Source organism: Thamnophis sirtalis, unplaced genomic scaffold (genome assembly GCF_051295495.1).
Source record: "Thamnophis sirtalis isolate CommonGarterSnake01/CBP01778 unplaced genomic scaffold, rThaSir2_p1.2 scaffold_3, whole genome shotgun sequence".
Taxonomy (NCBI): Eukaryota; Metazoa; Chordata; class Lepidosauria; order Squamata; family Natricidae; genus Thamnophis; species Thamnophis sirtalis.
In genome coordinates, this window is record NW_028261383.1 from 177,123,963 (window position 1) to 177,139,611 (window position 15,649).

Consider the following 15,649-nt stretch of genomic DNA (forward strand, 5'->3'; position numbering starts at 1 on the left):
GTCGGCAGTTCAGTGGTTCAAATCCCTAGTGCCGCATAATGGAGTGAATTCCCGTTACTTGTCCCAGCTTCTGCCAACCTAGCAGCTCGAAAGCACGTAAATAATGCAAGTAGAAAAATAGGGACCACCTTTGGTGGGAAGGTAACAGGGTTCCGTGTGCCACGGAGACGTCTTCATACAGTGCTGGCTCTTCGGCTTTGAAATGGAGATGAGCACCGCCCCCTAGAGTCAGGAATGTATGTGTGAGGGGAACCTTTACCTTTTATAACATAAAAATGCCCTATATTCTATTTTGGGGGAAAGACTGTAATGTCTTTCTGTAATGGGTCCTTTGGTATCTCAGTACATACCAGCTGGACAACTACTATTGTAAAAGCCCTGTGTAGTATGGGTCCAGCTTACTTGAAGAACCATCTCAGCCCCTGGAACTGGCCTGTCCAACTACACTGGCAGAGGAGGTCAAGGAATTCTATCTGGGGGGATTTGGGAAAAGGACCTTCTCTGCCATTTCTCCTGCCCTTTGAAACACCTTCTCCCTCGAGATGAGATTGGCTCCAACCCTTCTGACCTTCCCCAAGAGCTGGAAGGTTGCTTGGGGCACCAATGGAGGAGCATCACATTGGAAGTGATTAATTAATTAAGAGGCACTCCCACCTCCATGCATTCTGCTCCCTCCCTCATCTTTTAACTATAATTTTAAAGATGATTTTATTTTTATTGTTATTATTTTCATGTCATTGTTTTAGAAATATTTACAGTATCTTAGGATTTTGATGTTTTAATGCTGTAAGCTTCCCAGAGTTGTTTCAATATCAGATGGGCAGCAAATCAATTTAACAGACTAACAGACAGACAACCAGAAATCCTGTTTCATCTGAGCAAGTGGGACTTGAAGGACCTTGGACAGCAAGTGCTGGCTTCTTCACCACGGATCAACAAAAGTTCAATTCCTCAGCCAGAAACAGATTTAATCTATCACATATAGCACTGCAACGCCAAGCAATGTAAACTACTCTTCATAGAGTGTTCTTTAGCACTTTGCTAATTATAAAAAAATATCAAGAAGATACACAGACAATGAGATCCTGAAATCTTAGTTTGGATAGCCTGCTTTTGAGGCCAAAAATATAATCAGAGAGAAGTCAGTTTTCCTGACAAATCAGGTTTTAAATATATGGCCAAGCCAATTATACTGAAATGATGGAATTTGAATGAGACTTTTAGATCAGAGTCAGTGCATTACTTCAGCCAATGTAGTTAAAGTTAAACTGCTAAAACAATTTTAGCTTTATTGGCCCTGTTGCTATGAAAGACATTCAGAGAGAGTTGAAATGGCAGATCATAGAAGCCATGCACTTAATAGAAAGCCAGGATCCAAGAAGAAATCCGCTCACTAGTTTGAACAACCTCCAGACAGCTCACAAATGCTTCTGTTTGAGATCAAAGGATGAAAACAAGAGAGAGCTAAGGCTAACTGAAATGTGATACCAAGATTGTTGTCTGGACTACATAAAGCCATATTTAGGCATTTTATAAATATATAGGGAACAGGACAATCTCAACTTTAGCCAATCAAGGTTTTAGAAGAAGTTTGCAGCAATGCCTGGAGGTTGTATTTGGCAAGTTAGGAAAAATAGGATAGTAAAGTTTTAGGTTTCCCAACTCAGTCAAGTAAGAGCTACAAGAGCCAGTTCAATACCTTACTGGTACACTGCCTAACTGTATTGATTAACTCCTGAATAACCAAGTCGACACACTTCAAACAAGGCTCTTTCAGCTTCACCACCTGCTTTTTCACAATGGCTTCAAATGCCAAGTCTGGTGTGAACAGTCCCGTCCTATAGCAACACAGGGAGGATAGAAGAGCATAGACACAGCGGAGAAAAAACAAGTGGGGAGGGGGGGAAAAGAGGTTTAAAGATGGGCAACATTCCAGAACACAAAATCCCTTCCCTTAGCAAGACGGCTTTTCTGGGGCAACGAAGCCTCTCCTCCTTCTGCTAGTAATGTTAGTTAAATAATATTGGAATGGAGCAAGGACTTCAGAAAATAAAGGTCATTATAGAAGGAGATAGGAACAGTCATATTTGTTGTTGAAAGGTATTTTGCAAATTGAATTTGCAATATGCTTGTTCATAATGTTTTTACAATATCTTTGAATATAAAAATGGAAATGCCAACATTATGTATTTTAGGAGAATTTTTTTCCCTTTACTAATTAGCTATCAGAGAATTAGAATGCGGAAGTGTGAAAAACAGCTAGCTACCAAATAGATCACAATGGATTCTCTTGCTGGATCAGGGGAAAAACTGTTCTGGAAGCAATGGATTTTGCTTGTTGTTGCCCCCAAAGCAGCTAGGAATAACAGGAAGTAATAACTTAGTTTTCTTGTGTATTAGCAAGAATCACCTAACCTATGCATCCCAACTACAGCTTATTCTTTTAAAAAAATCATTCCAGAGTAGCCATCTAAACCAATACAATCTCAACAATCAACATGTTTTTCTATCACTTACATCTTCATTTGCAGTATAAACAAAATAAAAGAAATTATAAAGGGGAGGGAATCATCACATAAATGCTGTGCCATTCCCCTTGCCCTCCTATTATAACAGAAATCAAAAACTTCTCAATAGATTTACAATCTAATGTCCTAAGCTTTTTTCTTTCTCCCCTCTGGCTGAAATTAATTAACAGGAAGATGCTGTAGTTTAGATTTGTGAATCTCTAGTCACGCCAATAACTGATAATCATAATCATCAGTTTGATCGAGTGGTTTAAGGCAAGCAGAACATTAGGCAGGAAAGCTGGCTGGGTAACTTTGGGCCAGTCTCCCTCTCTCAGCCTAAAAATTTTGTTCACTGCTTTGAGTTATTTATAAAAATAATAAAAGTGGAATAGAAATAAATAAAGTTTCAGTACAACATTCTCATCAACATTTTTCTTTTTGATTTCAAGGTAATAGGAAATATTTTCAGTAGCAAACAGCTTCCCAAACTATCAGCTACTTTGGATGCATCAGATAAGTATCATTATATACATTTTATGCCATGTACATTCAATCCCGTTTGAACACTTGCCTTATGCCATGGATGTTTTTGATTGCATAGCTGATTTCACGTCGCAAATCTTTCTCATCAAACTCCATCTAAAAGAAAAATGCTGATATATAACCAAAATACCTCTTTTTCTTCCATGCGTAGACTTTTTCCAAAAATATCTGCATTTATGTGAAGTCATGACTGACAGCCATTTTATAGTGCAAACCTATGTCAAGATGCAAGAGCTGAGGATATAATAAGTAAGAGCAAAGTGCTCACCATAATAACCAGTGGAAGGAGAGCATCCAGAAACTGGTAGCTCTTCTCATCCAAGCTCAGGGATAAATTCTGTTTCCATCTAGTGGGAGGAGGGCCACTGAATTTCACTGTACACTTTAGCATCTATATACCCTACTTTTTAGTCAATATTCAAGTCACAGCAACAATGATGCTAACTATTAATAATTACTCTCCAGATTTCCTGGCATAGGATGGAGAATCCATATTACGACATGGCGTTGGAAAGTTGGACTGTCAGACCTGAAGCCATCTTGTCCTTTTTGGATTTCAGGCCTGCCATACTTGTGATAGACTTGTGGGTGTTGGGACGGGGTTTTGAACTTTCAACTGGGTGGGAAAACCTGGAAGCATTTATGGACAGCCCAAGTGTAAGGAAGCATATTATGCATCTGTTCTTCAAAAAAGAGCTTGGAAATTTATCTGGATCCATAAATAAAATCTTCATCATATTAGTTGAATGCTTTAATTACTAGATGATTTCATATTATTACTTCTCAAATTGGTGTCAAGTTATCCACTCCCAAGATGAAGTTCAAAAATATGAACTGTATCTGTTCTAAATACCCACTTCAGAAGGATGGAAGGCTGAGTCAATCTTGAGCCTGGTGAGATTTGAACTGTCAAATTACAGGCAGCCGGCAGGCAGCAGAAGTAGCCTGCAGTAATGCATTCTAACCACTGCACCACCGTGGCTCATATTTTATTGATAAAGTTCTATTTAATTTCCAACAATGCAACATTTCATATTTAAATAAGAACTAATCTAACGACAGCTAGATCCAATATCTATAAAACATAGATAAAATAATTCAGCAGAGGTCTTCGAAATTTGAAAAGGAACTATTACTATTTCCACTCTAGATCAGGGTAAACAAGCTACAGTCTATGAGCCCGATTGGGACCGACACCTGTTCTCATGAGCTAAGAATGGATGTATGAGTAGGTGGCATCATCAAAGTCTCTGGGGAAAAAGGGGCAGGGCCAAGCGTCTCAGCTATAACAGCCTAGCAGGGATCTCCTGGCTGGAAGACTGGTGAAACCCAATGGCTTCCAAGCACTCCCATGGGTGAAAAGAAAGATGCAGGATTATACAAAAAATCCCAATTGCCACTCTAGGTTAACATTTAATCTGCTGGTTTATTGTCATTGTAATAATTCTATGTTTTTGAACACAACATGTTATATACCATGTATTAGTTTTAGAAAAAAGTACTATAATTTGCAAAATATCTCAACAACCAAAAATCTTCAGAATGTGAAAGTTTGTGATAAGATTTTTCTATCAGGAAGAAAAAAGCACGCAAAACCCAATTGCTGTTACGCCTGCAATCAGCATCTACATTTGAGAAATCTTGACTGAGGGTTGTAAGCTTGATCTTCCAAGGAGGTTACAGGAATGTAGTTCCATAATACATATAAGCCCATTCAAAGTCATGGAATCTGTAGCAATCCACCCTTACAATTCTGCTACAATTCAGTGCATATATCTGGCTATCCCGTCAGGCCTGGGGATCTGGCTTTACTTTCGCCCCTCCCGAATGTTGAATGAATGTTGTGTTTTACCGCTAATTATTTTTACTCACATTTTCTTTTTGTGTTTTGTCCTGCACTCCCCTCCCCTATTATTGTAAGCCGCCCTGAGTCCCCTCAGGGAAAAGGGCGGCCTATAAATGTTTAATAAAAGTAATTTTAAAAAAAGTAATATATATTGCTATAAAGCTATAATTGTTGATTGTTACCTAGTCGTATTATTGTATCACAAAAGACAATAGCATGTGTACAATTGTGCAATTTCATGGATTGCTTAGTGCTCTCTCTAAAAAATCTTGTTTGATGTTAATGACTTTGATTTAAAAAATAATTGCGGGATGCCACCTGATGTTTTTGCCTGCATTGTGATATTATATTCCCTGCTGTAAGCAGAGGTGGGTTCCTACTGGTTCGGTCCAGTACGGTCGAATAGCTAGTAGAAATCTAGCGTACCGGACAGAACCGATAGTAATGGTAACATGGCCACGCCCCCGAACTGGTTCTCCCAGCGGCACCATACGCACCGCCATCTTGGCTTTTGCTTCTGTGCATGCGCAGAGCCATGCCCGCTGCTGCTCCCACGCTCGCCCTGCCTGACCTTCGCCATGTGGATCCACAGAACTGCCTCCTCCTGGCTCCTGCCTACACACAGGTAATGAGCATTTGCACTCGCCTCCCTCCCTTCCTCCCTGCCGGTCAGCAGTCTCTCAAAGCCCAGCAACCTTTGCAGCAGCCACGTGTATGCAGTGAATTTCCCAGCACATCAGGTATTTTTAAGAACATATATACCTTCCACTTGTGCACCTCTTAATATAGACAAATGCCTCTGCATCAGACTCAGACTTTAAAGAAAGACAAAGGTACATATTTTGTTACATTCTTACTGCCAGGATGTTTCCAAAGCATTTCCAACAAAAATAAATTCTTCTTTCTAGGCATAGAAAAACATTGAAACGGACTTGCATATTGGATTTATATTGGTCAAGATCATGAAATATAGATTCAATATTGGTGAACAACGTATTTGAAAATCATGTATACATTCCTCTAAGGAGAATAGCTTTTAGCACTTTACCTTGACTAACTCAAAGGGGAATCTCTCATGAAAAATTCGATTTATTCGGGCTCCACCTGAGAGTTCTAGTGTATCCACTTGGTCTCCTGACCCCTCAATTCTCTTCTCAAAATCAACTGCAAACTGTTGGACCATTCTGCAGAAAGATAAATGAGGGCATGATCATTTTTCAAGACGTGGTGAATCGTGGAAAACTCACTAAGCCACAGGTGACAAACTCGCCTTGTCACGTTGCTGTCACGTGACGTATCACAATGGTTTTTTTCCCTTTGCAGAGTTATTGGTGAGCGTGACCTGCATGTGACACATCTGGCCCACAGGCCGCCAGTTTGAAACCCCTGCACTGAACAATCAAGACTGTCCAGAGATGCTTTTAGGTTTTGAATCAGGTTCTGTTGGCATCTTTCTATGAAAAATGTTAAGTTATTGCCAGAAAGATTTTAAAAAGTATGTCCGGTTAGTAGCAGATTTATCTTAATCTTAACATAAAACTCTATTTTTTTAAGTCATTATCAAAAACCAACTTTCTGTAACACCTACTGAAAACTAATAGAACTTTATTTTGGTTGTTGACCAATAAAAATACAATCGCACCCAAACCCAGACAAACAGGCTTTTTTTCTTAATGAAATGGATAGAGTTTAACCCGAGAGAGTTCACATATCATGCACTAAGATGGAATGCTTCTTATAAATTCTATTGTAACCAAGAGTTTCTTATTGTCGCCCCAAAAGGCTCCCGGAGAAGCTAAACTAAAAATAGAATCAACTTGGAATTAATACCAGCTACTTTATCTCTAAGCAGTCAGAAAAATCAAGGACTTCTACTATTCTAGGTTCAGTTCGCAGAGTTTGCAGTTTTAGAAACATTCAGTAATTCTGATCTCTCAGCAGCCAAAATGGGAGGAAAAGGCATCCTCGCTGGGGGAAAACAACACACCACCTGGCGGTGATCTTCCTGGAGCCGAGCTGTTTGGCGCCAAAAAGCGAAGCGGAGGCTTGCGAGGGCGCCACGAGCTGAAAGGGGGGTCCAAGATGGCAGCCGCCACCACGTTCGCCGCGAAAAACCTCTCCCAAGTCAACAACTGTAAATTCAAGCCCAGGGAAGCAGTTCGTGGCACTTCCTCCCAAAGTGGATTACTCAAGTGCCAAGCCTCCAATCCTAGCGACATGGAAGGCAAACACCTCCACCAGCTTGCTCCCCACACTCTCACCTTGGAAGTCAATACAGTAATTCACCCCCACGAATTCGAAATAAATAAGATACACAAGAAAAACAATAAACCAAAACAAGACAAACTGTGGACAAGCCAAATTAATTAAAAAACAGCTGGAGCTCAATAAAATTCGTCCTGAATGGGCCAGACTGAGTTAAAAATCTGGCCGTAAGGAAGAGCAGGAGGCCTGGCTGAAGAATTTGAACTCAGTCCTTGGGCAACCAGACTAATTTAACCAATGCTTAGACTCTCCAAGCAGCGCACAGGAAAATAGTATAGATTCTCCTGCTTAAGATTGGACTAGAAGACCTCAGAACCTCCTCCTATTCTGTTATTCTGTATTCTGCAAATGAGAACCAGAGTTTAGTATGGAGTTGACCTACTGCAGCAAGGCTTTGGTTTTACGTGTAGGATCATCAGGACGAAAATTCTTATATTCCTCCACCTCCTTTTCAAGTGACAGCAGCTGACTCTGCAATTTGCTACGCAGGGATGGTAGGGTGTCCCGGATATGGTTTGTTAATTGCTGAAGAGAAGATATGAAGAACCAATAAGTTTCTATTAATATTATTACATAATGTTTCTTATTACTAAAATAAGCCATCCTCTCTTTGAAGCCAATGAGGCTGAGTACGATTTCCTTAAGTACTTGTCAGTCTATTTTGTTCTCAAAGAAAAATACTGATCCGATAGACAAACTGTTCTAAAAGTTGGGAGAAGATAATAATCATAAGGTACGTCTAGTAATCAAGAATCTTTATACTCCATTCTCTCCCCAAGAAAGCTCTACTTTGTTCTCATTATTGTAAATTAAGAAAGAGCAGAATCCTTCTGTCTTATGTAATGTCACCTACAGATCTATGGCTTCAACAAGGTTTGCTCACATTCAGTAGAAATTCATTCATATTTATTCAGTATTAATACTCCTGCAGAATTGTTTATGCCTGGTATAGAGACCTAAACAAACTACAATATAAACCAAGATATCCTTCCTTGTTTCTTTGTAATATCTAAATTAGCTCCAAACTGAAACATAGCTAATTGATTTATGGATATTAAGAGAGAGGGGAAAACTCACATGTGGGTTTAAAATAATATACACCATTAGAAAGTGTAAAAGAAACTCTCCATGATGTTCAGCTGATGGTAAAAATTAAGAATGAGCCAAGAAAAATGAATAGACTGCTTTAGGAACAGCTTACCTGGTTCAGGACCTTCTGCAAATGGGGAGTTCCCATGCGATCAGCCATGTGTCTATAAGCAGGATGGGAAAGGAAGAACTTGCGTTCAGCTGCCAATGCTATTCTGATATCCTTTTTACCATCGATATCCTTCTGGCTCCGGTTCACAACTCCAATATAGCCTACAAAGGACAACTCCATATCTTAAGTTCTGTCTTAAAATGTGCAGGCCCAAGAAGAAATTTTAAGTAGGGTAAAATGAGTCACAAAGTCAGGTAAGCATAAGAGTATAATGGTAACAGAGGGAAGATACTTATATCACTGAAGTCTAGAAATCAATTTTTAAAACTCTGAATACACTGTTATTTTTTTCTTTGCATGAAACACTCTGGATCCAGGATAGGATCTCACCCTGAACAATCTGCTCCTCAATACCACTGATCTCAAATGATCATCTTTAATATAGGAAAAAGGAATCCAGAATTATATAGAAAACTAGAATGCAGTATGTGAATACAAGACCACAAGAATGTGCTTATTTTGCATTTTATTCTAGATGCAGAACAATGATTCTCAATTGGATTAAATGGAAAATCATAATCTTAGTTTGTGAAATGAGTCATCACTAGTCCTCTACTAATTATCTACTACTAGATGAAGCTTGGGTCATTCCATGTCAAGTGGCCTGGGGCTCTCTGCTGGACCATCACGGATTTTGATGAAATGTGGTGTAAACATGCACACATGTCCTCATTGAACATTGGTAAAGTGTTACGTTTGCCAATACAATACTTGCAGAGATATAGTCATTTGCCTTCTACAGTATGACTCTGAGGTTTCAGCAACTTTGAGACATAATATCTCCAGCAATATTTTGTTGAGTGAAACAAAACGTAGCCATCTTGTGCAACTTGTTGTGCTCTATTAAACAAAATAATAAAAACCTTCTCATGAACAATCTCAATAAGTTGGAGCAAAATTGGCTGAAAATAACTGTCGCTCGAAAAAAGGTTGACGTTTGGTTTTATACAGGTGAAACTCAAAAAATTAGAACATCGTGCAAAAGTTCATTTATTTCAGTAATGCAACTTAAAAGGTGAAACTAATATATGAGATAGACTCATTACATTCAAAGCACGATAATTCAAGCTGTGATTTGTCATAATTGTGACGATTATGGCTTACAGCTCATGAAAACCCCAAATCCACAATCTCAGAAAATTCGAATATTGTGAAAAGGTGCAATATTCTAGGCTCAAAGTGTCCCCCTCTAATCAGCTAATTAAGCCATAACACCTGCAAAGGGTTCCTGAGCCTGTAAATGGTCTCTCAGTCTGGTTCAGTAGGAATCACAATCATGGGGAAGACTGCTGACCTGACAGTTGTGCAGAAAACCATAATTGACACCCTCCATAAGGAGGGAAAGCCTCCTTGGATGTTCCCAAAGTGCTGTATCAAAGCACATTAATATAAAGTTATGTGGAAGGGAAAAGTGTGGAAGAAAAAGGTGCACAAGCAGCAGGGATGACCGCAGCCTGGAGAGGATTGTGAGGAAAAGGCCAATCAAAAGTGTTGGGGACTTTCACAAGGAATGGACTGAGGCTGGAGTCAGTGCATCAAGAGCCACCACACACAGATGGATCCTGGACATGGGCTTCAAATGTCGTAATCCTCTTGTCAAGCCACTCCTGAACAACGTCAGAAGCGTCTTACCTGGGCTAAAGAAAAACAGACCTGGTCTGTTGCTCAGTGGTCCAAAGTCCTCTTTTCTGATGAGAGCAACTTTTGCATCTCATTTGGAAACCAAGGACCCAGAATATGGAGGAAGAATGGAGAGGCACACACTGCAAGATGCTTGAAGTCCAGTGTGAAGTTTCCACAGTCTGTGTTGATTTGGGGAGCCATGTCATCTGCTGGTCCACTGTGCTTCATTAAGTCCAGGGTCAATGCAGCCGTCTACCAGGAGATTTTGGAGCATTTCATGCTTCCTTCCGCAGACGAGCTTTATGGAGATGCTGACTTCATTTTCCACCAGGACTTGGCACCTGCCCACACTGCCAAAATCTGGTTCAATGACCGTAAGATTACTGTGCTTGATTGGCCAGCAAACTCGCCTGACTTGAACCCCATAGAGAATCTATGGGGCATTGCCAAGAGAAAGATGAGAGACATGAGACCGAACAATGCAGAAGAGCTGAAGGCCGCTATGGAAGCATCCTGGTCTTCCATAACACCTCAGCAGGGCCACAGGCTGATAACTTCCATGCCACGCCGCATTGAGGCAATAATTGCTGCAAAAGGGGCCCAAACCAAGTACTGAATTCCTATGCATGCTTATACTTTTCAGAGGTCCGATATTGTTCTTTGTACAATCCGTGTTTTATTGATTGCATGTAATATTCTAATTTTTCTGAGATGGTGGATACATCTTGAACGATCTTGCTTTGCATGTAATGAGTTTTATCTCATATATTAGTTTCACCTTTTAAGTTGCATTACTGAAATAAATGAACTTTTGCACAATATTCTAATTTTTCGAGTTTTCCTGTATACCTCTGGAAGGAAAGGTATGAGAAATGGAAACTTTGTGCATAATAAGTTAGCAACACAAGGTTTTCGAATATAAAATTTCATTCTCCTACTGCTTTTCAATAGTTTACAAATCGAGTGTAAAGTTGATCGTTTTTGTAAAAATGCCAAAAATAGGGTATTTTCAGCCCACTTTTACAAATGAGCCGCAGTTGATTTATTTCATCATTCTTATTTTAATTTTTATCTCTTTTTTGTCTTGTCTTCTTGTTTGTTGTTTCCTCTGTTCAGTTTTTTTCAGCTGCTCTTTCAGTTGCCTCTTCTTCCTGACAATCCTGGTTTCTCCTTGTCTTTTGTACTATAATTTCAAGGATTTTTCTGAAATCAGAGCACTTGACATGGAATGACCCGCTTGTCAAATTAATGACTATCCAAAGGAATAATATGAAATCATAACCATGACATCAAAACCAATTTAGCAATTTTTGCTGAAATACCCCAAGACTAATCCCACCTGCGTATTTCTTTTATATGTCAACTATTCATATGATGAATATTAAAGCACTTTCTGCTGAACTATTTCTTAGTTTCTAAATAACTATTCTAAATAGGTACACATGGCTCCAGCTCTTAAAGCTTATTTCCAGAGGAGAAAAGATAGGTACAAGCAGCCTATGGTATCAGATGCTTCCTATTCCTAAGGCCAAAAGGTGTCCAGCATAGGAAGATGCTGTCTGTCTGTATTAGTTTTTCAAATTTAGAGGGCTAGAAACCACTCAGATGACAGAGGCAGAATCATTATTTTATCTGGAAAGAAAAAGGTTCTTAATTTAAGTTTATCCCACCTTTGAAAAGATAGAAAGCAATATTTTTTTCTGTTACGTTATTCTATTTTCATCTAATGTGGTCTTAGACCTAATGTTAGTTGGTGACTCACTATTACTATGAACTGAAGCACATGTATGTTAACCAAATCCATGATATGTTCTCTTGCAAGCGCATGACAGAACAAATTTTAAGACCTGTCAATTACACCTTCCTGATAACGATTGAGAGACAAATGATGCTCCAAAGAGCAGCTACAACTGTATCACCAAGGAGAACATGGATGAATGCACCATCCCCACCCCACCCCCAACGGAGCTTATCCACAAATGCAATCAATACTGTTTCAGTCCCATAATTCAGGCCTGCAAACCAACTAAGAGAGTCCAGCTATTCTACTTTTTTCAACAACTATCTTCTCAACCACCTTCCCTAAAGAGGGAAGATTAGAGACAAGGACAAAGGATGCATTCGGCAGCAGTTGAAAGTCAGGCCTCTAAGGTTCTGGCGATTTGGCATTGGGGAAGAGACCATTGGCTGGAATGCAGAACCAGTTTAAGCCACTGAGCATTCCCAGAGTATAGCCCAAGTCCTATTTTCTGCCATCTCTCCCTCAGCCCATAATTAGCCCAGAGTATTCCTGAGTATTTGACCAAAAGCCCAAGACAGGATTCCCTGAAAGAAATATCAATCAACTAGAATTCTGAATGGTTTTCTACCTCTCCGCAGAGGCAACAATTTATTCTCCAAGATATCTCTGGCATCAGTGCCTTCATCCATCAGGTCTAACTTGGTTATTACTCCAATTGTTCTTAAGCCTGAGAAAGAAAAAAGAATTGTAATCAAATTGTGAACCATTTAGCAAGTTGTAAAATAATTTTCTCAGGATAATTTTTCTTTGCAAAATAATAACAACAATAGCACTTAGACTTCTATACCGCTTCATAGTGCTTCACAGCCCTCTCTAAGTGGTTTCTAAGCCAGCATATTGCCCCCCCCCCAAACAATCTGGGTCCTCATTTTATCCACCTCAGAAGGCTGAGTCAACCTTGAGCCAGTCAGAATCAAACTTTTGGCAGTGAGCAAAGTCAGCCTGCAATACTGTTTTCTAACGACCGCACCACCACTACTCTTATAATCTTTCTATATTATGTGTGACAAATTCGTCATCCGTCAATTGCAAAAGACAGCTTTACTCAGAACAGCTTACATCCTGTGATGACGCCTTTAATACCATCAAACAACACCACATCGCAAGTCCTTGGGAAGGACTCGATAGGTCCGTGATGGTGAACCTTTGGCACATGTGCCAGAGGTGCCATGCAGAGACCTCTCTGTGGGCACGTGTCGCTGCGTCCCGAGACATTGGCCCAACCCGACCACGGCTGATGCCAACCTAGCTAACATGAGGGCTGGCAGGGTGGGAATTGGATGCGGGAGGAAGGTACGATGGAAAGAGGGACAGGCCCTCACATGACCCCCTGGCCAGCTATTGCGGGGCTGGGGGGGGCATGCACAAGCGGGGATACTCTCCTCAACCAAGCGGCCGGGCTCAGCCGAAGTGCAGCAAAGGTGCACTATTTTATCTACTTTTTGTTTCCTGCCCACAGTTGGCCAGCCAATAACTTTAAATAAATAATAATAACAGAAGATCTTATCAATAACTATTGCAACTATAGAGCAGCAACTGTATTTTGGTGCACTCTACCTGGAAAAATCACCATAATTGGCTATTTTGGAATTTCACATGTTTGTGATGCATATATCCACTACATCCAAGTAAATATAAAAATATAATTTACCTTGTGGGTCAACTTCTTTAGCCAGTTTGAGCGCGTCAGAGTTGGCCAAATCCATATTGGCTGGAGTCACAGCAAGAATCAAGCTGCTCTCTCTGTTAATAAACTGTAAAATCATATCTTTGATTTGGTATTCTATATCCTGGGGTTGGTCACCCACTGGCACTTTAGTGATACCCGGAAGATCGATCAGAGTTAGATTCAGCACTGAAAAGGAAATCAGCAAAGACTAAGAACTTCACCTGGAAGATGCTGTTTTGTCCTAATTCAACTCTGGACCTTAGAGGCTTCCCCCAAACCTTTCCATATAGAAGGGTGGGGGGTGGCTATTAATGCCAAGAGCAAGCTCATTTAAACGAAAGAGAGGGAGATTAAAGAATAAAAATAAATTAATCTTTATAAAAATACTCCCAGCTTTTAATTATTATACTCATAGGTTATGACATTATTTCCAAAAAATTACAAAATAATTCCATTTTGAGAGATTGATGATGAGATTGAAAGATATTTTCAACGTTTGGGGTCTGGTTTATCTCTTGGCTTTGTTGCACTGGAGCTATCTTCATTCTTTTAATATCATCTCTTCAATAAATAGGACAATTGTTTCTACTGTCCTCGGCTTACAACCAGTCGCTTAATGACTGTTCAAAATTATGATGGACCATGATGATACAAAAAAGTTACTTAAGACCTCTCCTCGAAATTATGACTGTTGCACCAGCTTCAATGGTCATGTGATCAGATTTCAGGCGCTTGGCAACTGGCTTACATTTACAACTGGTTGCAGCCATACAATCGCATTTGGCAACGTTTTTTGCCTTTTAAAAAAAGGCAAAAATACCCAATGGATAAGCTGAGTTTAACTTATGATGTGATTCAATTAACAACTATATGATTTGCTTAACAACCATAATCATTTTCTTGACAGTCATCATAAAAATGGTCATAAATTTGAGTCTGGTCACGTGGAGACAAGTTAGGATTGCAACAACTTAGAAACAAAACTCCAGGCTGTAAATCTAGGACTACCTGTATCTATTTTCCAGAAAAGATAGGAATGCACAGATTTTCCAAATATCCATTTTCTTTCCTAGATATTGAGAAGATATAATATTGAACTTTTACAAAAACCCACAACACTTGCCATGTGGTGAATATACTCTCAGGTTAATGGGAATGGGAGAAATGCCTTTGTTTGTTCCTGTCACCCTATCCGTTTCAGCTTCAATCTCCGTTCGGACTTCATCAAAGTCTGTAAACTTCTTAGATTTGCAGTGCAAAAATTCTGCATATTCTGAAAGAGAAGAGATATCTCATGTGAAGCTCAAATACAAATCTAAGGGAAATTTTTGAGTGCCCCCATAAGAATTATGAGGTATTATCACAATTTAACCATACAAATATTTCATCATGCTTACTAATTTTTAAGGCATGATTGAATATGTAAAGTAGAAGTCCAAGAAGAAACTATACATGAATATTGTTCACAAAAGAATTTAGATTACTTTTTAAGCATAAATGAAGGGACCACACACCTGTTTTAGAAAAGATAAGCTGAAGAATGAGAGGTCTTCGGGTAACAATTCCAGACCCACGGGGCAGGAAATCTCTGCAAAATATATTGACAATATATTACTATGATAGCTTAAAACAGATACTATGAACAAGAAATTTTACTAAGAAATTATTTTTAAATGTATGTCATCAGATATATGCTACAGTGCATCTTTCCAGAAAGCATTCCATTCCCCAAATCTTAGTGTACATAGATTGATGGCTCATTAATGACAACATTTTGCAAGATCTTAGATAATGCTGTTGTGTGTTCATAAGAAAGATAACAGAGTATTTCGAAGAAATAAAGTAGGGAAACAAGGGAAACTACTTTTATTTATTAACAGTTTTTCCCTTTTGTAAAGTACTTTTTTTAAATTCAGGAAGTTGTACAATGTTACTGTTTCCCTAACTATAGAAACAGAATGGAAGCTCAGATAAGATAAGCTTTATTGTCATTTTTTTTTCTGTGGGATTCTGGCACACATTAAAAATGAAATTCTGTTGCTTGCTTTCAAAATTGTACATATACATAACAGACATATATACATACATATGTATATACCTACCCTAACATGTAAATACATATAAATGTTAA

General features: G+C 39.2%; 1 protein-coding gene across 10 annotated transcripts in view; it reads right to left on the minus strand.

The window, feature by feature from the left end:
• The window catches only part of DNM2 (dynamin 2), a 75,232-nt gene that overhangs the window by 47,232 nt on the left and 12,351 nt on the right, over nucleotides 1–15,649 (minus strand). For 6 of the 10 annotated variants that reach the window (XM_087711084.1, XM_087711081.1, XM_087711080.1 and 3 more), the window contains exons 2-10: nucleotides 15,033–15,106; nucleotides 14,642–14,791; nucleotides 13,501–13,704; nucleotides 12,418–12,516; nucleotides 8,366–8,526; nucleotides 7,547–7,689; nucleotides 5,948–6,083; nucleotides 3,082–3,149; nucleotides 1,700–1,838 (exon numbers count right to left, since the gene is read on the minus strand). In XM_087711084.1, coding sequence (XP_087567210.1) covers nucleotides 1,700–1,838; nucleotides 3,082–3,149; nucleotides 5,948–6,083; nucleotides 7,547–7,689; nucleotides 8,366–8,526; nucleotides 12,418–12,516; nucleotides 13,501–13,704; nucleotides 14,642–14,791; nucleotides 15,033–15,106 — 1,174 coding nt within the window. The remainder of the gene's footprint in view (nucleotides 1–1,699; nucleotides 1,839–3,081; nucleotides 3,150–5,947; nucleotides 6,084–7,546; nucleotides 7,690–8,365; nucleotides 8,527–12,417; nucleotides 12,517–13,500; nucleotides 13,705–14,641; nucleotides 14,792–15,032; nucleotides 15,107–15,649) is intronic. The other 4 variants (XM_087711079.1, XM_087711085.1, XM_087711083.1 and 1 more) reach the window with 1 other exon arrangement.